The 22,983-nt window shown below is 39.8% G+C and overlaps 1 protein-coding gene across 5 annotated transcripts in view; it reads right to left on the reverse strand.

Moving 5' to 3' along the window:
* The window catches only part of st6gal2a (ST6 beta-galactosamide alpha-2,6-sialyltranferase 2a), a 90,331-nt gene that overhangs the window by 9,072 nt on the left and 58,276 nt on the right, over window positions 1-22,983 (reverse strand). For 3 of the 5 annotated variants that reach the window (XM_063496970.1, XM_063496968.1, XM_063496966.1), the window contains 5 exons: window positions 9,888-9,944; window positions 8,728-9,807; window positions 4,761-4,858; window positions 4,144-4,245; window positions 734-908 (listed from right to left, as the gene is read on the reverse strand). In XM_063496970.1, the coding sequence (XP_063353040.1) occupies window positions 734-908; window positions 4,144-4,245; window positions 4,761-4,858; window positions 8,728-9,763 (1,411 nt within the window). In that variant the 5' untranslated portion in view covers window positions 9,764-9,807; window positions 9,888-9,944. Of the gene's footprint in view, window positions 1-733; window positions 909-2,704; window positions 2,886-4,143; window positions 4,246-4,760; window positions 4,859-8,727; window positions 9,808-9,887; window positions 9,945-12,412; window positions 12,507-22,983 lie in introns of those variants that run through there. The other 2 variants (XM_063496967.1, XM_063496971.1) reach the window with 2 other exon arrangements.

Here is a 22,983-nt window from a genome sequence, read left to right on the forward strand (position 1 = left end):
GATTTTGTGCTATTGTGAAGTCTTTGTTGCTTTCCTGTTTCAAAAATGTGTTGTTTTTTCTCTAGCAGAATCTTTTCAGACGAATCTGGAAAATGCCAGTTTGATAAGCATAAAATAGTATGTTTCCCACCAAGGTGATTCTCAAAGAGCTTTTAGCTGAAAAATAGCCATATCTCAGCACGGTGTGCGGTGTTTCCTTGAGAAATTTGAGGAAACTTGATAGGTGGAGGACAAAACAAGAATTGGCAGGCCTAAAAAAAATACAACATCCAAAGAAGAGCTTTGAAAATCTTTCAAGAAGCCTGCAAAACTATTCAATGAAGACTACTTAAAGAAATTTCAGGAAAGTTTTCCCTAGCGAGTTCAGGATGTGTGCAGCTTTTCAAGAATAAGACAACCGAACCAATTTCCCATTTTCCTAGCATCATGTATAAGAATGCACAGTGCAACAGGACAGGAAGGTGAAGTGCATATCTACATTCCTGTCTGTTTAAATATATTGGTTTCGAGTGTGTTGGTATTTTGCATAACCCTGCCACTTGCTGATAGTGTCACTGTGCATTCAGTGACACTATCAGCAAACAAGTGTGCGTGTGTTTGTGTGCATATATATCTGCTATAGGAGCGGGCAACAATCTGCAAAGATAAGAACAAAGAAGCAGCTGAAGGGACAGACGTGCATCACATGTGCAACCACTGCACGCATGCAAGACATGCGTGAGTGTGCACTCACCTATGAAGCCAGATGATGGGGGGTTGGGTTGGATGTCCTCCTCTGTGTTGCCCTGAATCACGTCCCAGAGCTGCCACACATAGCTAGGGTGAAGGATGTAGAAGGGCTGGTCAGGATGCTGCTTGCGGTGCTCCATGTATGGACCGAACAGGTTGTAGTCCGGACTAGTGTACCACTGACAAGAGATAACACAGCAGACAGATTTAATCTCAAATCATGAGTCAGATAAGAATAAGACAACGTGATTTTTTTTCCCAATAATTAAAAATGTTTCTGATATTTAGAGGATTTTTCTACTATTCAAAGCAATGAAGACTGCAGTCAATACAAAAATAGCAACAGTAGTATCGCTCACTGGGTTGAGCAGGTGGCCCAAATGCCATAAGGCTATTGCAGAGGCCTGAGTTTGAATCGACTCATGGCTGTGTGTTTCCTGTCTTCATTCCACCACCCTATCTCAAAGGCTAAAAAAGCCCCCCTTAAGCAAAAGATAAGAAGGAAAAGATGTTTAAAGATAGAGTGCAGCCCTTTGCAAACATCTGTCAGTCTCTAACTTTTGGACAAAAAACTCCTCTGCTGGATGCTGAAGTTTAGTCAAATGTATCTTCAGACTGCGAACATTGCAAAAAACATAAAACGCCCATACAGATAAAACGTCCGTCACTGCCGTTTTATGCTGTATCATGTTGAGTGGCTCTGGAATACATTTGAATTGTATTTATGCTTTCTTTCACAGTTTAGATGATTATGTTTTATTCATGTGAGGTTTGTGTTGTTACCCAGGGACATAAATAATGTATGGCTTACAGGGTATGCATTTAACAAAATAGAACTAAAGCATATTAAATGTAATTTCCTGAAATAACATCATAGCGGCAGAACAAATCGATGTAGCTGCACTAAATGCTCGGACAGGAAGTGTGTGCATGTGCAGAATAAATCCTGGTTTAGGTGAGGACCTTTTGCAGATGTAAGCCTAGTGCATACTGATAATTTCCCACCAACAAGTCAGCCTCTCAACAGAAAAGTCAGTGAGCTGCTGTCTTATAGTAGCATGACTGTTATGCTTAAAACTTTAGAGTCATTGAAACTATGTAAGAGACTATTTCCTGTCAGGAAATTGAAGGGCTCTGGAGTCAATCAGGTGGTTTGACTGAAATTTAAAGCTGTCAAAACATCCCAGAAAATGTTAAGTGTCTTAGACGCACGGTGCAGCACAGCTGTATACAGAACAATACTGTGATTGAAGACAGCAAGTGCACTGTAGGGATACATCACAGTTGGACAAATGAAATCATAAGAAAACTGATGTAATCGGTGTGCCAAGTACTCATAATGGATTCGTGGAAGAGTGTGCATGTCCATTTTCATCAGTTGTACCATCTCCAGTTTGACAGCAGAAATAAAGGAGAGCCTGAAATCATTGTTCAGAATTTGCAGTTTATCATTAAAAGCCAAATTAAATAACAGTTGTTCCACTAATTCATGAGAGCTGAATATTATGAATTAATGGCTTTTAATGTAAATGTTTGTAAGGGCTTTGAAATAAAGACCCAACTACTGGGAATGTATATTTTAAGAAACTATATAACACACAATGCAAGTTACTGCAATCCATGCATTGGATAATAATTAGTAACTGCACTGGCATGTTAAGTAAGCAGTTCAACTTATAATTTATGTAAATATAATGCTGTTTTTTTGGTTTACTATCAGGGGAGCCTCCAGATTTTTTTCATAGGGGTGGCCATATGGGGGCCACTAAAAATATTGGGGTGGCACACCAAAAACAGAATGTCCAGGTTTATTATGCTCTTGTGAACTGCAGGTTAGTTGAAAAATAAGGGGGAAAAGGAGAAAGAAAATAATTATATGCCTAGTTAATTTCCTGCTATATCACTGAAAATCTATATCAGCAATACCACCCCTAATGAACTCACTGTCACATTCACAAAACCAGATGTAGCCCATCTGGGCAAGGCTTGACATGTTGTGTGTTCTTCTGCATACCTTGATTATAAACAGTCTCTATTTGAAGGCATTTTCACCCAGAGAACTGCCAAACTGGATATTTGCTCTTTTCCTGACCATTCTCTGCAAACCCTAGAGATGGTTGTGGGTTGTGTCGGAAATCCCAGTAGCTCAGCAATTTCTGAAATAGTCAGACCAGACCATCTGCCACCAACAACCACATATTCAAAACCCCAGCTTTCTTCCTCATTTTTACACTAAGTTTGAACTTCAAGTAGGTCGTATTGATCATGTCTACATGCATAAATGCACTGACCTGCTGCCATGTGATTGGCTGATTAAATATTTGCATTAACAAGCAGTTTACTTATTACTAAGTTAAATAAAGTTAAGAATCGTAACACATGTAATCATTTGGCGAGTGTCATGGGATACAAAGTAAAAATAAACTGAACAAACTTATATACGAGAAGGAAAGCTACATGACAGACACACTGCGAGGTGCTAAAAGCTACAAGAAACTACACAGCAGCAACAACACCTTCCAGTATTTCCAAAGGTTAACTACTGACATTGAGTGAGGATAGAATTGAAAACACGGATGTAGAGACAAAGGTTAAGTGACAGTGGAGCATCGTGTTCTTTATTAAAATCCCATCAGTCCACATCCAGTAATCCTGTTCTTTACCGTGCTGTCTAATGGTTCTGTGAGCAGTTGGGCGAGCAGTATGGCAAATACTGCAGCTATATAACAATGCACTGCACGCACGCTTGAACTCTGGCTCTATTTGCATGGATAGTAATAAACTAACAAATCAGCCATTTTTTTAATCTTTACTTAATCTGATATATTCTGACGTAAAGACCTAATCTAGCAGCACAGCACTGATTAAAAGGACTAAAGGTTAATGCCTGAATATAATTGATCTTGTTTGTTTTGGTCATGTCCTTCAGAAAATTAATTAAAGTGTTAAAAAAAAAATAATAGTAATGATGATGAAAAAAAGAAATTTCATGTAATTCACCAGATAAATAAAATCACTGAAAGCAGAGGCTGCCCGCAGCACGCAAATATATTTAAACTGCAAACAATCAGGCCATTCACTGAATAACAATTAACGGGAAGCATGGAGAGGAGGATAAGGGGAAAGGAGCCTCGGAATAAAATCTTGTTTTGGACAAATTTGCTAACATGAATCAAACCTTTTAAAGGGCAGGTGGAAGTCAGAGCTAGATGAGATAACATCATGGCAACTAGTGGAGGGATGTTTAACAAGCTTCTTTTCCTATATGTGTTTGTGGCTACATACACAACAACAACTGTGTTTACTTTCCTAAGACGACCCACTTTAATATTCCTATACTCCTTTTCTCTCGGTTCACTGTGACCTTAGTGTGACAATGATCTGCTGAAACTACTAAAGTGAAAACACATATACCTTGTGTAAGTTGACAGCATAAGGTGCGGGGTCCCAGGCCACCAGAGTTATATTCTTGTAGATAGAGCTCGTATTGAACCGATGCCTAGGATTTGCCAAAATCTGTAACACAGCACATGAAATGTAAGTCTTACTTTCAAATGTAAAGCACAATCATTCAGATGCATGTTCACTATTTTGCGGAAATACAAATAAAAACACAGAGAGAACCTCTTTATGTGCCTACTATAAATTAGACTAGGAGGCGGATACCAACATAAAACCTGTCTAGTAAATATGATTACACAAATATGATTTTTTGGCCAAGCAAAGCAAACGTTTAAACATCTCCAGACAGACTACACAAAACAAAGACTAAAGAAGCTGTTGGTGTTTTTTTCCAAAGAACCAGCCTATCTGCTAATAACAGTTCATACCATTCAGTTCAGATTATTTGAGTACAATGAACTCATCGTCATTTGGATGAAACACTTGACCATTTATACACTTTATACACTTCTAAAGGCATTACTTTGCTACATAAATAGTGAGTTGAAAATATAAATGACTGTATTTTTTAAATCTGTTTCTTTTAAGGATTCACTGTCATTTACATTCAAGGCCTCACCCTAACTCACCTGCGAGTTGATGATGCGGATAGTGGTTTTGTTTCCCACGTCTCTCTCATAGCCCTCTGTAGGTGCAGCATTGAAACGTAAAACTGCATCATGAGCATCTGAAAGGGAAACCATGGAGTCTTTCAAAGGTAACAAACTGGCCTTGAGTTGCATCTGTTATTATGGAAATATACTGAAAGTTTCCCTCCATAAAAAGTCTTCTTCAGAAAATTAGACATAGCAATATAAAAAAAAAAACTTAAAAGGTGAAGCAAGGCTTTGAAGATGTACAAACAAATATCAAATGTCTCTTCCAAATGTTACCAGCTCATGTTTTCACTGCAAACTCAGAAATTGTCAAAGTCTTAAAGCAATTACCATCATCTTTCAGAATTTCTACTTAGAGGAGAAAACACACGTAAAAATCTCAATAACCAGGCACCTCAACCAAAGTCAGTGACGACACACTGACTACAGGGATGAAAATCACACTTGCACTAATTGTTGACAACAATATCTGACAGGCTCGGGGATGTAACCGGTGGTTGGCTCAGGTAAACAAAGAGCCATGGCTCACATAAGGAGTTTACTGTTTTTTTTGTTCACATGTCCTTCACGGTCCTCAACAACTTGAAATCCTCACCTTGATGGATGGCGGCTGTAACAATTACAAATTAATTCCTGCCTGTCTGCTGATCGATCTGTCAGTTTCAGGCGTCCTCCTCCTGCATTGAACTAACACCAAAATGGATGATCCCTCAGCTTGTGATCTGATACCCCTTCATCACTGCCACCAGCAGGTTTACAACTCAGAGCAGCTTCACAACAGCAAACAAGGCTCTAATAAAACACAGTAAACATGTCCATTCTCTACAGAGCTCAAGCAGAATGATGGCTTTAAAGAAGAGTCCTTCAAGCAGCGATCAGCCTCTATCTTGATAGAGGCCAAACCTCTATTTAACACCTTCAGAAGAAGAAAAGGATAAAAAAAAGGATTACTTAGTAAAAGCGTAGCACATAATAATAAAATTAATTAGAGCAGAACTGAGTCTAGCTGAGTGGTGCGGCCCAGTTTCTCATGGGGTTCCTTGAAAAAATTCATTGCTCACTCCTGACTCACTCAGAATTCTGAGAAAAAAGTCAGAATTCTGAGATTAAAGTACTAGTAGTACCGTAGTACTAGTAGTAGTAGAAGAAAAAGAAGATAAATTCTCAGTTTTTTGCCATAACTATTCACTAAAGTAAAATGGAGTTACATGAATAACTGCTTATTATTTTGTCTCTTGTTACTATCATGACCAATATCCCCCTTACGCAAACAGGGACAGGTATATATGACTTGGTTCAAGTTTAATAACACTGTCTGTATTGTTCTGGAAAAACAAGTTCAGGAAAAACCCCTTGCATTTCAGCAACATATTTAATACTGCCATTGGACGGTACCAATCCAGACTTCTCCAAAAGTTGATTCTGTTCATCTGGATGTAGCGTTTTTAGTGGGAGTGACTTCTTCTGTCGCAGCTGACTGCAGGTTTCCCCAATCTTTTAAAAAGTCTATTTGCATAATGTCTGAAACTAGCCCCACTGAAAGAACAATGGGCTGGAAGGTCAGTTCCTTGATCCTTAATATGCAAATTCTCATAACTCTCATTTCGCTCTCATAATTCACCTGGATGATAGAGCATGCATCAAGACAATCCATACTTAGAGTTGCAAGGAAAATGAGACAGTTTCTAGAGAGCACTGATATTCAAGCATATTTACTTGACTTGCATGGTAAATTTGAAATTTAAATGACATTACAGTTGTGTCTAAACACTGATAAATAAAACAGCCTCTGAATTGAGTGTTTTACTGCAGCATGTTTGCATCAAACTGAATAACCCTGCCAAAGACGAATCTTCTCCATACCGTGTTTGGAATGAGGATGCAGTTTGCCGTGTTCACCACATGATGGCAGGCACACATCACCACACTTAGTTTGAACCAAGTTCTGACCAACAAACTCTCACAGCATGACCTCAGTGGTGTATAGACACTTAGGAACATTACAATCCAAAAGTCAGTCAACCTGCCTCTGGTATTCTCAAAACCTAGAGCGATGTGGTAGTCATATTCAAGTCCGGACAGGCTAACTGAATGAATGAATGAGTCACTGTTCATACCTGCAAAATACAGGTTCTGGCACAGAGAAGCCTTTCAGGGGGTGAGACAGGGTGAGAATGAGTAGACAGAGTGAGATCAATGCCATCTGATTTCCTGCTGAAGCTAAGCCTGAGAATTATTGTAGCAAATTCATGCTGTTTCTTTTAAAGCGCTGTGACGCTGTTCAATAAATAATCAGCTTCATAACAACGGTCCCATTTATCAAGACACTACAGCACATCAGTTAAACATCTTTTAACTGAATACTTAGATGATTACACACTGAACGGGTATCCTGCAGCTGTTTTTACACTGAGATGTGGGTGACCTCAGAAATCATCAACAGCAGCTTTCTATAGGAAGGTATGTGTGTAATCATACCAACTCAGGAGCCTGTTTAGAACAGCTCTTTCTTTAAAGCAAAGCATTCATGACTAAAGTACCGTATAACACTGGTAAAATTTATTATTATTATCTTTTGTATACAAGCACATGCATATGGGACACATGACCGGCCAGACATCAAAATCAAAAATGGGAGATGATGATACAGAAAGATTTAGATTTGGTGCCTGAAACTGAAAACTCATTCCCATCTCAGTCAAACGTTTCTCGCTTACCAATAGTCAGGTGTAAGGGTGTTCATGCACTAACAATGGGAGGTGCCTTGTATACTTTTCAAATTGTAGGAAATGATGTCACTGCTGATTTCCAAGTAGCGCGCTACAACTAAAGACTTGTGGCATTGATGTTTTCACTGATAACCAAAGGGTCACCTGCAGAAGTCTGTTTCCATTGCCCGCATGTACCCATTTCTCTGTGTGGTGTACTTTCTTGTCTTTCTTGTAAAATGTGTTCTGTGGCAGTGACATCTGTATACCCATATCAGTCTATAGAGATGTAAAAAAAAAATTAAGCCACAAAGCTGAAGACCTTCTTATTAATTCTAGCGCTTGCCCTGAACAGCTGAATTCAGAGAGAAATGCAAGGAAGCTATATGTGATGTGAAGAGGCCTGATTGGTTACCAGAGGGGGTTCTGTTTTTTCTGCGGAGCCATCTGTCACTGAATTCACACTCTCCCCACTTACCAGAGAGCTGCCAAAAGTCTCTAAACCAAGAACGCACACATTCAAATGCAAAGATATCTAGCCTACTAGGCACGCACTCAACGCTGCGCACAATCAGCTTGACAAGTTAATCAGCAAAAGCCACACAAAAACCTGAGCAAATGCTAATCTCTGCAGGCACAAAGTGGAAATGTGCTGACCTTCAGACTACCACTTCTGAGTGGGACACTTAGAGAATAGGCGAGTCTTTTATGCAGCAATAAAACAATCTAATGAATCATTTAATGGTAATTTATTATTAGATACGGGGAACACCTTTATCATTTCGCAGCAGTAACATGTCCAACCTGTTATTGTTCCTACTTAATTCCGAGTATTGCTGTTTCACTAAAAAACACTTCAGAGAAATTCTACATCCCGTGACTTGATGCTAGTTTCAGTCGGCTACACTCACCTGCAGTCAACTGAGACTGAAGAAGTCACGAAGATTTCTTCACAGACTAATTTCTGTGAAATTTACTACTGTTGAATAGGATTGAATTCCACTTTAGCCTTTACTGTCAGAGACACACAAAGCCTTCTAATTGCAGCACCAGCTCCACTTTGTCTCATAATTTGTTATGAAGAATTTCATGGAAATTATTTATATTATATAATTATTATAGTGCTGCATTTAAGACATTAAGGAAAAAGTATCTGTAATTGCCCAAGTTTTAATAGAATACACTTTTGCAGTAGACTTTTTTTGACAGAAAGTGACTTATTTGGTGCTTACCAATCTCTTTGCCTAATCGTGAGCGAAGGATGGCCCCAGCAGAGGTGACCACAGCACAGGTCTTGAAGCTTCTCTTGTTCTCCTTTTTGTACAGCTGCTCCAGGGGAAGGGATGGCACCAGACGAGCCCAGCCAAGTGAAGAGAAGGGTTGCTCCAACCCGTCTACTGTCCTCAGCCGGGCCTGATTCTTCAATTCACAAAGCAGCTCCTTGGCACTCTGAGCGGGCTTGCGATTCCCCTTGTAGGAAACATGGTGTTTGTTGGAGTTGACGTATTCCTTCATGGCACGCTGCAGTCGAAGACTCAGCATGCCCGCGGACACTCGACCCTTCCAGAGCCGCTTTATTAGCGAGATGGATTTGGAGAAATAGAATTCCTCCAGATCAGAGAAGTCACCACCGGCCATACTCTGTACTCTGTTCTTCCTTCTGTTTCCCAGATCTTCATCTTCATTTTCTTTTTCATCATCTTCCTCCTTGCCACCTTGGTATTGAGTGTTGCTGAAGTGGTTCTGATAGTCTGCAGTCTGTGACTGTCGCTCACGACTCTGGATTACAGGATCTGAGTGAGAACCCACATTTTCTGTACCAAAGGAAGACCAGGCTGCCAGGCTCTGTGGGTCAAGATAGTCCTGGCGACTTACTTCCTGGCTGCCATAAACAGCGTAAGGAAGATTGTTTGGGTTCTGGCTCATCTCCAGGCTGGTCTCTGGGGTCCCGGACTTGGCGAGAGGCTCCAGCTCTGGTTTATCTCTGGGATACGTTGTAGTTAATGGTAAAGTCAGCTTTACCATGGCATGCTGTTGATGGGAGGCCTGTATGGAGGCCAGACGGCGTGTGTCTGGGTGCTGGGAGAGTAAAGCACCAGCAGAAGTCAGGGGCTCATCCACACGAGCATCCAGGAAATACGACAGGAGGGCGAGAAAGAAGAGAGCCCAGGCCAGTATTCCCACCAGCATCAGCCTCCGCCAGTGTCTCATACTGGACTTCATTACCTCTTTCTCACATGCACGCCAGCTCTGTGGGCCCACCAACATCAAGTCCCACAGCTAGGACTTACCCCAGAGGTCAGGTGGAGGGCCTGTAAAGGAAGTACAGTTAAAGATCAATAGGAAGCCAAAAAAATTTTGTACTTTGCAGCGAGAGGTTTGAAATACTCACCTGAACTGACGGTTTTATTTCTCCCTGTCCATGTGTCTGCCAGGATATAACAGGACCCTGCGAAAAAGAGAGGTACTAATTAGTTGAGGCAGCGTGCACATGCATGCATGAGGGGATGTGAGCGTGAAACCATACGGCTCACACAGGAAAACACTGTCTGCACACAAGAACTTGGCCGCTTTCCATTTGCAACTAAAGAGAATTTTTAAAGACTGGCCCCATTTATTAGCTGTAATCAAACTTCCCTCATGTAAGATTGAAAGCTCCAGACGCAACTTTAAAACTAAAGCTGCTCCGGCTGTGTTTAAATGCAACATCAGACAAAGATGAAATACAATTTGGATCATTGGATGAATTCCCCAATTTAATAAACAAAAACAACCCAAGTTTTCCCATGGAAGCTTGGTAACGTGAGGTTTGAACAACAGGTTTTGAAGGAAACTTTAAGCCTCCACATGAAAGCTTCAAAGGAAGCCTTTCAGGCGGAAGCCTTGTTTAAATAGTAGCTTTCAAAATGACTTTAACGGCAACCACAATGTTGTGGGGGTTTTCTGTTGCTGTATCACAGATCGGCAGTTGAGTATCGTGATTTTGTCTTTAAAGTACTTTCCCCAAGATGGACACAGTGATGAACCACATGGCTGATCAATTAGTAATGCTTTACATCACTGCTACCTGCTGCTAAATGAACATTTAATTGATTCATGAGATGATATAACCCATAAGGAGGCATGAGGACATTTTAAAAGTTTATGACTCTGCCTCTAAAGAAGTTTGCATCTGTTCCATATTATGATGGCTTTTACTCTTTATGTTTATTCATAAAAAATGTGTAGCAACTTACTGACACATTTTTAGAAGTGGAATAGATTAATACCTTATTGTGCACAAGTCCTGAGTGACCCACAGTTGTTTATATTTTTTCTTCAAAGGAGCTACACTTTTGCATTTTTTTCTAAAGTGGTCTTGAGCAGGGTTTTTGAATTTCTTTGAAATTTGTCTTTGGCTATTTTTTCATTCCTTATTAAGTCCAGTTCTTGTACCTGAACATTGATGAAACAATGGTTACTATAATCAAGAATTCGCCATTATCCTACTATTTACTCAAAATTATAGTTTAATTTTGATTAATTTCCTTCTTTTTTATTTTTCAAAAAAAGAAAAATTGTGGTATAGTCTTGTTTTTTTATGACACACCCACACACTTTTTTTTTTTCTTAGTGAAGACATATAATTGACATAATGCTTTCCCTAGCCACTTACCCCAACAATCACAAATGAATACCTAACCCTCAGCCTAAAACGTAACTATAACCTCATCCTAACCCTGATACTACAACCACATTTTGAGTCACAAAAATGCCTTCAAACTCGTGGGGTCGGGCAATTTATCCCTATAAGTGACTGCTGGTCCTCACAACTATAGTGGCGTGCAAATTGTCTGTCCTCACAACGATGTCCACACACACACACACCTTACGTTAGTCATCAGTACTTGGCTAGCCAGTGGAACACCCACTGTTCTAGCACACCACTCAAAAGCATTCGTTGTTACATTGCTTTACAAATCTGACAACATAGCACCTTTGTTTACTTCACTTTTTTGCACCCCCCCCCCCTCGTCCCCCCAACGACAACAACAAAACAAAGGGAGAAAAAACCCCCCACAATAAATAACACCATGATTATAAGCCTGAATTATTTTTACTACAGCTTTGATAATACTCTGGTGTACAAAACGTTGGGCTCACTGATGGATTAAGGCATGAAATATACAGCAATGAAGGTGAATAAATGAAGCATTAAATTGCCTCACATCAGAGGACTACAATCACATGTAATTGCGAGTTTTGGTCTCCTAATGTGGAAGCATTTCTCTCTCTAGAGAGAGAAAGAGAGCAAGAGTGGAAGACTGGCAGGAAGGAAAAAAAATAGCTCTCAGTATTAAGCCTCTTCTAGTCCTAATTACAGCTTCCTGTCTCTGCAGCTGCTGGGTCCTGCAGAGTACAGCACAACTGATCTCGGGTGCCCCTGTGGCCTTCCGCCCCTATGCGTTCACGCAGCTTCCAAGCTGTTCGCTCGGGGGCCACACAGGAGGTCAAAGCTCATCTGCTGACCCCAGTCAAGCAGGAGGAAAGCAGCGGGGAGAAACTAGGCTAGAGGGAGCAGGAACGGCATGAGAGAAAGAAAATACACTGTGGAAACACACATCTGATTCCTCTGAGAACATTTAAAGCCACAGTCAGGTGGGATTTTCATTCTAGGAGTTTTGACATGTCTACCACACTGGAGGTCAAATGTTTCTAAATGGAAAATGCGCCATTTAACACCTGAAAACAACAGCTGCAGTATGCCCGACACACAAAAAGCAAAGACAAACAAAGTGCAAAACACAAACCTAGCCAGTGGCAATGTTATCACCAAGCAAATGTCATCTAAATGCACCACTGAACCACTGCAGACTGTACGTGTGTGCTCCAACGCATGTCATGCAAGCATGTGTGTGCATTTGTAGTTTGCCTCACCTGGTAGCAATCAGGATGTGTGCTTCAGTAACTGTGAAACAACACAAGTGTGTGGCACAGATGGAGAGGCGGGGGCGGAGTAGAGAGCTATCTTCTGAGGGATACACAAAGAAACAACAAAACAGGAAACATGTAAGAGAGACGTTGCCAGACAGCAAAAGAAGACAAAATGACTTGGCAGGAGGCTGTGATGGACAAAGGAGGTAAACAGAATATAAAGCGCGGATCTTGTAAAGAATAAGACCAAAATCGAAAGTGGGTGTATGAAAGTGAAGCAGCTGAAGCTTGTGCAGCAGGAAAGAGGAGAGTGGTTAGCTGCTTAAATGTTATGGCATGCAAATGACAAAGCAAACATGTTCAGAAACTGGAAAACACCTGCACGTCCCTAAGAGATCTAACACAATCAAATACGAAAACAACAAACATTCAAGCAACACAGACAACAGCAGATAAGAGTTCTCCCAGGGGATGCTGAAAAGGGCTTGTCACTGTTGCTACAGTTTGACTTAAGTTAACTGAGTCACATTGCTGTCAAACAGCCATCGAATGAGCTAAAATATGTTTTTAGTTATTTAACATTCTGTGGTTTATATATTATTGCAGATATGTGCGATATTTCTGTTTAGCCATGGCCTTTTCCTCAATGTGTTTTTAATTTCCTCTGAAAGTCCACTGAACCTTCAGAATTACTGGACATTTGGCCTCAGAACCACATAGTATCAGCCTAAAAGTCTTACAATGCTTCGTTCTAACTTATTCTGACCTTAAGCTCCAAGTCAAGGTCACTGAGATTTGAACGTGTGCCAACATATTTAGTGGACAACCTGTTGTACCAATTTTAAAATCCCACTTTGTCTCATTCTTAAAACTTGCGTGTCCACACCACCCTATAGGTAGCTGTCATCACACACCCGTGAGAGAGATGCCATGGATCAACTGCAACAGGAGAGGCACCATGTAACTCGTTATCGGTGATGGTATCGGGGTGCATTAGCACCTATGTGATTGGCAACTCGCACAGCTGGAAAAGCATCACCATTGTTGAAAGATATACACAGGCTTTAGAGCAACAAATGCACCTATCAAGACAACATCTTTTTCTTTTTTTTGGACAATGCTAAACCGCATGCTGCATCCATCAAAGGAGCATAGCTTCACAGAAGACCAGTCTGGGTGCTGAACAGGCCTCCCTCCAAACATCTGGAGCATCATGAAATGAAAAACACAAAAAGACGTCGGACAGAAGAAGCAGCCAGAATCTCATATCAGGAAAGGGACACCAAAAGCTGGTCTCCTTATTTCCCAGATATTTACAGACTCTTATTTAAAGAAGAGGGGATGCCACACAGAGGTGTCCTGACTTTTTAAAAATGTGTTGCTGCCATCACTCTCAAAATGACCTTTTTTGCCCTTCTTAAAATGTTATGTTTTCTTGATTTAAATATGTGATTTGTGTGCTTTGCTCTACTGTGAATACAATATAAGTTTATGACATTTGCAAATCTTCACATCCTATTTTCAGTTTCAGTGTTATACACAGCTTCCCAGTTAGAGCTATCGCCTGTAGTTATAAACAGTTCTAAATGCAATAACACAAAAATGAATCAACCATTTCTTATTTTTATTTTTTTTTACTTTATTTTGTTCTACCCATGCACCCCCCCTGAGACTTTCTGAAGCACGGCTGGATGAAAGATGAGCTCAAAAGCTGATGTGCTCAGCTTTTGCAGGTACCTCATAAGGGAGTAAAAAAGTATTTTTGTAGCTTGTCTGCCGGTCCTCTGCCAGGCGTTCGTGTTTAAATTTTCTGGAAGGAGTGATTGATTGTCCTAAAGCAGTCAGAGAAAGCCCTTGTGTTGCTTCCTCCTTAGTTCACAAAATCATATATCAGTTTAACCCTCTCTCTATATATCTTCCATTAGCTTGAACTTCAGTTACTTATCAGATCAAGAAGTGCGACAGTGCGTGTAAATGCAGTATACTGTGACATAAATAATGGTTTGACAGGTAACCACCATCACATAACTGCAGTCAAACTGGCCTGTTGACTTGATAGTTATAGTAAAATATTATTTACCTGTGTTAGAGAGTTTGAGTGAAAAACAATGCCCGAACAAGAACAAGTAAGTGCCATATTCACGTGAAACATTCACATTTGTGACATCTAACAACAGGATATTACATGCATATGTCAACATTTGGTATCAAGTCCCAACACTTCCACGACAACCAAGAGTAAACACTCCATCTTCTCTTACTCATAACCTAACTATGGACAACTATTCACAAAAATCACAACTGAATATTTCACTTTATTACCAGTGTGATATTTTTCTCTTATCTTTTCAATGTTCTGTTTAACATTTTAAAATCAAAATAATGTGATGAAAGTAAGTCGCTGTCTGTACCTACCTTGGCTCTATAATCTTAGTATCATTCTTTTAAGTGCCTTTTTCGTTGCCATCCAAACTCATATTTTTGTACATCTGAGCATCCTGGTATATGGGACACATGAGGACCAGGACCTGGATCTTATTCTGAAGTTTTATGTGGCGTTTTCTAAATATTCTGTATTCCACAGTCTTGTTTACTTTGCATGCCAGGTGAGGCTTTATTTTCCAAAAAGGTCACTTATTCTGAACCTGCTTTCCTGAATGCCGTACACGCTCAGACGCCCAGCATCCACATCTATCATTCTAGTCTTCTTGACAGAGAATATCAAAAAAAATATATAGCATTTTTATTAAAAAATACTTTTACTACTCTGCACACAGTGGTTCAACAACCAATATAAAAACTGCAAAACCAAAATAAATGGTATATCATCTATGATAAGGAAAAGAAGATAGCAACTGACGTTTAGCAGGGTGTCCAGATAGTTACCTTTGGGCCATCTTTCCTTGTTTTGTTTTTTGAGGCAAATTACCATAAAATAATGACATCAGGATAAGAAGGTTGTTTTTTTAGTATTCACTTATTTTGTGATAGTGTTTAGCTGGGCATTTAACATTAATATCAGCAGTCTTCAGTATATTATGTAAAAGGTTAACGTTTTATTTATACTACACGTTATTATATAACGTTTATAAAGTTTATGACATGCTCTATGACACTGAAAAGCAACAAAGTGCACAAATCCTGCATAAACTAACAGACTTTTAAGAAGTCCCTCCTAAAATGAGCTGAACTGTGAACTGTGAGAAAATTAGTTTTCAAGAAGGTACTTGTATGACTAAAGTTGTAAAATCACAGTGGTTCAGACAAAGTGTTATAGGTGTAATTGTTCCTGAAGAGACAGAAAATTGCTCATAGTGTTACAAAAGCTGCACACACCCATGGTTATGTTTTACAATTATTGAAGAAGTAAGTTTTTTTTTTTTTTTAAATTCACACTGATTGCCTTAAAAAAAGCAAACGACTATGCTACAACTGTGTGATTAGTGTAATGCAGCACTGTTAAGCCCCCTAACGTCTCTCTTGACAAAGAGTTCCTGGTTTGTGGTCTCATGCATGTAGGTGGAAACACTGATAAGAGTCACTGGGCTGCTTTCCATACACCCATCTTTTATCTTCACTTAGTTAAAAAACAAAGTCAGGATGACTTTTCAAACAGCGGGGCTGACGTTATTTCCTCACTTCTGCATGAATTGCACTTAAATCTGCTGAGATCAATATGATGTAGTTGCTCTGGGACTCTACAGCAGTTTAAATGTCTGTATATGGTCCGATGATGGTGTCGATTTGCGTAGCTCTTCACCAAAGTAGATACGATTATGGAAATTCTGCCTACAGGGAGGCTATGGTAGCATGTATACCTCCAGCTAGCCAGGAGCACATTGCTCACACATGCATCATATTTTGCACCAAGGCAGGGGCAAAGCATGAACAACAGTAGCAGACATGTCCAGTTGTTATACATATTATTAAAACTGTCACCTGGGTAGTTAAAGACAGCTCTGCAAAGCTCTGCATAGCACCAACACTGAACCACAGTGGAGCCATAAAACTGCAATGTGACTCCACAAGAGAGGCAAGAAAGAGTACAATATAGAAAATATATTTATAGTTACATTTCTTTTCCATTTCTTTTACATAACCACATTCCTTGAGCATGCCTTGCAGCTCCCTGCTGTAATATTCTCAGCACGCTGAACTCCAGCCAGTATCTGGCTGCCAGGTAAGAAGAGCCCTCGGGGGATCCAGCTGCACACCATCTCAGAGAATCCACTTTACTGCACCCTGCTGAGGAACTGGTGAGGGGCAGCCACGATACGAATACTTTTATCATGGATGCCTTGAAAAATTTCTCCTGCAAGTTAATATAAGTCTCTGAAGAGGTTCTGGCTTTGGCTTAAAAAGCAAGAGCCACATAACATTTACAGAAAATAAAAATGGAAATGCTGAAGATGGATCATAGGAACATGTTTGTGAGGCTCGCTGAATTTAAGAAGAGTTATTCAGTGAGTGGGCCGACAAAGATTAATATTTGATGTTTAACACATCATCAGAAAACAAAAGAGAAGCAATAAAAGAGTCCTATAAAAGATACGGTTGAACCGAAAGCACACAGAGTAATTATCGCAGGCTTGCTCTGAAGCAGTGCTTGCTTTCGGTCTCCATTTTCCGCACTGCATTACAATAGACGGCTGCACATTTTCTGAACTACTACACGAACCAAAGGACTTGTTCCTCATAAAATATTGAGCACTCAAGAGCGGAGTTCTTTTCCATGTGAAAGAGTTTTTAAAAAATAAATAACGCTGAATTTCTTTAATATTTGCCTCGCAATGGTTCAAACTGCCTCTAGTAGCTGTAAACTAATACATCACCGCGAGGTAAAAAGAAAAAAACAAAAAGGAAAAGGCAACAAGATGAGGTTCACTAAGAATTTGTGGACCAACAAATCGAAGAGTGAACTGTGTGGTCAGCTATTGTAGATACTCGAATTCATTTATGAACAGGTTAGAATTTTCCAGTCCAAGTCTCCCGGGATTATGGGAAGAGAGCATAGTGTAGTATAAATGCAAATGCAGTATGTGCTCCACATAGTGTGGGAAATAGATTTTCCAGTGATGTATTACATGAGGGAGACTGTTAGAAATAGGCTGAAGCAGGAGGGGCTGCTGGATGGGTGAATGCACCCTTACTGCTGGGACCCAGAGTTATTTATGAACTTGAACTTAAAGAGTGTATTTTGGGTTTTTTGGAGAAGTTTTCACACCCAAATTGTATTTTGATCTCAAGCATGCTTTGGATTTATGCTCCATCCAAAATTTATTTTAGCTGGTCCCAAGGCTGCACACCCCACATCTGATGCCAACACCAACCATAATCTGTGACTTTTAAAATAGATCTGACATTCACACCCACTTGACCATGTGAATGGCCGGCCCTCCGCAGGTGAGCGAGCAGAGAGGTATTGTACTCCTCTCCTGTGGACCTTTTCACATACACAAGCCTGTGTAAGATGATGGGAGGCATTCCAATCCGAGTGTGGCCAATGGGGATGGCTATGAACGCATTTGATGTCTGACTTGGTTGGACAGCATATCTGAAGAGCTAGTTCAGAGAAACTACGCACTGGCCCCTAACACTGAAGTGCCTGTCAGCGTGCCTGGGAGCTTCCAAAGTCTGCCCCATATACACATTTTCCAGAGTTCAAAAACTGTGCATTTGGAACTGCCATTTATTATAAATAAATAGAGTTTATTCATAATAAATGGCAGCTTGTCTTATCCCAGGAATTTGTGTCTATTGGGATGTGACCGAATGTCTTTCTGGAGGCAGATGAGAGCTGCATGAAGTGGCGTGCAAGAATGGAGGGCGTTTTAATCTGCCTTCATCTTAGACTATTCTAACGGGTACAAACATCTTTAGACACGTACAGCTGATACAAAGCTCAACCACAATAAAGCCTTAATAGCTGCGTAATGTGCAGCAGCTTGAGGCGAAACAGAAAGCGGTGAAGACCCTGCTGGTGCCTCAGACCCCGTTTCAGAAGCCAGGTTTCAATTTGTGCTGCAAACTCTGAGTTTCTCTCTAACTCGTTACTTCCGGCAGCATCTGAATCAGCTTTTCTTTCACTCCTACCTTCTTCAATCATACAAAGTGGAGCGAATTAGGTTCCAGGGGTTTATGTTTCTAAAAACACTGAAATCACAGTTACACATTAGTTTATTTTTGTAAGTAGTATGACTGCTTTGACATGATTGCAATTGCTGTTTAAATATAATTGATCTACATAAAGCTTTAGACACACAACACATCAACAATCAATCATTTGTCACGTTGCAGTCAGTCACACTGAAGAAAAACTGGCTGTGACATTTGAGAGGCTGAAGATGAAGCGAGTAATACCAATAAAGATTAGCCTGAGATGACTAAATGTTTAAACTACGTTTTTAAAGCTAGTTGGAGACAGTCGGACATTTTCAAATATGTTGACACATATATAATTAAATGACGCCTAACTATATTTACAGTTGGGGTTTGGCAATAAAAAGACAAAGACAGATATATGAGACATGGTCACATATGGTCACATAAGGTCAATAAAACTAACAGGCAGACGACACAAAAGCACAGCGTTGAACCAATATCATGGTGAGTTAAAGTCACGTCAGATTAGGTAAACGCACACAGCATAGGAGCTGCGGCTGGCAGCAGCCGCACATATGCTAAATTAGAACGTGCAATACTGCAGATTTCGGTATAGAGCCGATACGAAATAAATACAGGGTCTGTACTGCCCATACAACATACAGATACTTCATAAAGGTTCAGACATTTGTCACGGTGCATGTTACAGGAAAAAAATTAATAAAATTTAAAATAAAATGTATTTAACACAATTCAGTGGGTTACACACAGAAGCAGATAGAAACAAAGTATTGCCAATGTGCTAGTATCACCCTAATGCAAATACCAGCATTGGTAATGGTACTATCAGTATTTGCCTACATCTGCCCACCTCTAGTGCTAATGTTTGGGCTACTGCACCTGTACACACAAGTTTATGAGGAGTGTGAGTGAGACAAAAAGACAATGGAAAATGTTAACAAGCCTTCAGAACAAGACGTCCCAACGAACACTGATGAAAAGAAGGGTTTGTTATATACAGGTGATGCTGCGATGTTTGGGGCGAAGACACAATTCTTGTAGTTTTGCCTTTGCACACCACCATAGTGGATTGCAAATCAAGCAATCTAAGTTTGATTGAAGTGCAGACTTTCCGCTTTCATTCAAGGGATTTTATAAAAACTGAATGAACTTTGCATCAAAATGTCAGATTCAAGTGGCTGATTCTTGTTTTTGTTAAGCAGACAACAAGGACTGAGTGGTTTTGTTTATGTTCTCCTTTTTTGTTCATCTTCCTCTTTTCTTGAATTTCATATACATGTTTTTGTTTTTTAACACTTTAAGTCTATACAGAAGAACTGATATAATTTGAGATTATATTTTGTATTATTGTGTACATTATTTATTTGGAACTGACTAATGAATTAACTTTTCCATTTTGTTTGTGTTATTCTGTAGGACTAGTAGCTTTTGACTGATTAGATTTAGGATTTTCTACACCTTTGTTATTTATTTAAAACACATTTTTATAAGCTTCTGACAGAAAAGAAATATTTCAACCCAAGTTAGCCTTATCTCTTCACTTTGGAATAAATATTAACCTTTAAGCTTGACAGCAATATGTATGTAAACCACCTGAATCAGTCACATGACACAGGATGTGGATTCTACCTGTTGAAAATTCAAACTAGGTAAAAGAAATTAGCCATGTTAGCACATAGCAAAAGATAAAAAAGACACTACAAAAAAAATGATATCCTCTGTTTAAAAATGTAACAGTGTTTATTATACCGGTAGCGTGGTTCAAGCTAACTAAACTGACTCTGTTCTGTTCTTTGAGATCAACCTCATGGTCCACAGTGACACACATTCATATTCCTCGGTCAACTGGATTCAAATGGAAGCTTTGCTCTTTATTTACCGGTTGCCATGGTGCATCCCGAAGCTCTGCTGATGATCGCTTTTTTCCCCTCTACTCATGCACACACTTAACTCAGGGTGAACGCACTCAGAGCAGACTGAACTTATTCTGATCAGCCTTCTCGGAACTAAAAGCTACGAGTTGAACATCTCTGAGTTAATCTAGTCTGATATGTTTATGGCTAAAGTCAGAGCTTGTTGGAACAGAGCCCTTTCCTATTCATTGCTTATTCACATCACCTAGTTCAAAGTCAAGGAGAATGTTGTTTTGGTGCAATTCCACCAACTAATCTGCATTTCAGATTTCACGCTTCACTCCCCTTCACATGAGCAGAACTTTTCCAAAAGAAGAGATTGAATAAATTACTCCAAGAGGCAAAAGAATAAAGTGTAAAAGTGATGAAACAGCTACACAGCCTTTGATCTCACCAATTAAACTGCTCTATATGAGACAGAGATGGAAATTAGCCATGTTAGCAACATACCAAATACAGACTCTGGAAACCAAAATCAATGCGTCCAACGTTTTTGGTCTGCAGACACGATTCAAGCTGTAAGTGTCATTAAGACAGACACACTTCCAGAGCCGGGGCCATCACTGGAACTGCTTCTTTTTTCTTTTTCTTTTTTTTAAATAACAGGGTTGGGCGGTGCATTTGTCCAATCGTCCAAAGTTAATGGATATCGTTCAAACTTAGCCCATCCAGTGCATAACATTTCACTGTACTGTACATGCTGCACTTTCTCATCTAATCTGGGGAAACTTGGGTGGTTCTAGATCTGACAAGGAACAAATGAGACACCGAAAATGAGAAGCAAGACGTCAGAGGTCACTTGAATACGTGAGCTGAAGTGAGAAATTGAACATAAAGACCAAGCGCATGCAAAGATTAAATGAAGAGTGTCTCTCCTTCCTCGCCTCATAAGTGCCCTGCTGCAAAGTCCACCGTACTTTTAGCCTCAGGAGGCGATGGAGTTATTACCATGTGGTACAGAACACTTCATCCTGTGTAATTACACTGGCAGTATCTGAGCTCTCCAAAGGGTCTGCTACACTTCATCACATCTTCAAACTCCATAGAGCAGCTGATAAGAATAGCAAATAGACTGAAGCCCACATAAATGAGAAAGTGGAGACAGGATAATGTCAAAGCTGAAACGTTTTCTTGTGCTGGGAAAAAAACCTCCAAACAAAGAGCAAAACAAGTGAGCAGAAGTCATTTATCTAATGCAGGTAGCTGTTTTCTGACCCTGTCAGAGAGGAACAAGACGGGCCTGCTGACATATTGCATCTTTGTTTTTGCGGACATTTAGAAGAATTACTACTTTAATTCTTAAAACCTCCCTGTACATCCTATTCTAGTCCTGTCACTGAAACTCCAACACAATGACATAATGAAGGGCTTCCTCTTCCCTTCACTTCCACTTCCAATGCCCACCCCCACCACCACTACCACTGCCTTCATCTGTGACCTACATTCAGTTGTGGTGCTGTGCATGCAGATGTAAGCGCAGACACCGCTTCGCTGGCTGTGATCACATCTGCGTGGCTTTGCTCTGACGTCGGTCATTTTAATATTGTACTGTACACATACAGAGAACTGACTGAATATTCCTCATTGCTTGCTTGTAGTTATTGTAATCTTGTTTTGACTGTCAGTCTTTTTGTGGAAATGTGATTTTGTACTGGCATTAGAGAAACCGGCTCCACACAAATGACACCTTTCACATGCACAATACAGCTAGTTCCAGCCAATCAACTGTCTGCCAGTCACATACGCTAACCCGTGTAATCACATGACTGCAGCTAAGCACGGTTTTAAAAACACATTTCCAACAGCTACACAAACAATGAAATGATTTAAATCTCAGAAGCTAAACAAGGACTCTACAACAAAAAGGGTGGAAAAAATATGTAGACAGATACACAGAAGGCTAACTACAAGAGTAACTACAAGAGTATCAGCAAGAGTATTGTTTTGACACTAGAGTCCACGTCCTCTTTGTTCCACTTTGTTTTCACTCCGAGTTGTGTCCATTTCTTCTTGGTATTTTTTAGTCAGCACAATAACCGATAATAAAACAGCAAATGAAATTCAGATTCTCAAATGCTGATTTGTTTTTGGTCTTCTTTTTCTTCCTAGTAATTAAAAAGGGAACAGCTTTGGATTTTGGACTGACAAAAATCAAGAGACCCCAATTGCGAGTCACTGCTTTAATATCAGCCATTCATTAAGAAAGTAAACACCAGAGTTATTAATACTTACTTATTAGTTATGGTGCACTACTTGAATTGCATTGCTCAGCCCTTTATGCATACAGAAGGCTAGTTTATGCAAGAACAACAATAGTGAAACAGCACAGACAGCCCCCGCCTAGTAGTCTTTATTTTTTAAATGCACACAATTAATAAAAAAAAACCTCAAATAACTTTTCAAAAACTATGACACCAAACTGCAATGAGTACTTAGCAGGGTTTTGTGGTGCACAACACATGTAAAAAAAAAATCTAAAAAAAAAAGACAGTTTCTAAATACTTTTAGACTTAATTTCCTAAAAACATACAAATCTTC

This window comes from Pelmatolapia mariae, linkage group LG16_19 (assembly GCF_036321145.2).
Source record: "Pelmatolapia mariae isolate MD_Pm_ZW linkage group LG16_19, Pm_UMD_F_2, whole genome shotgun sequence".
NCBI classification, from domain to species: domain Eukaryota; kingdom Metazoa; phylum Chordata; class Actinopteri; order Cichliformes; family Cichlidae; genus Pelmatolapia; species Pelmatolapia mariae.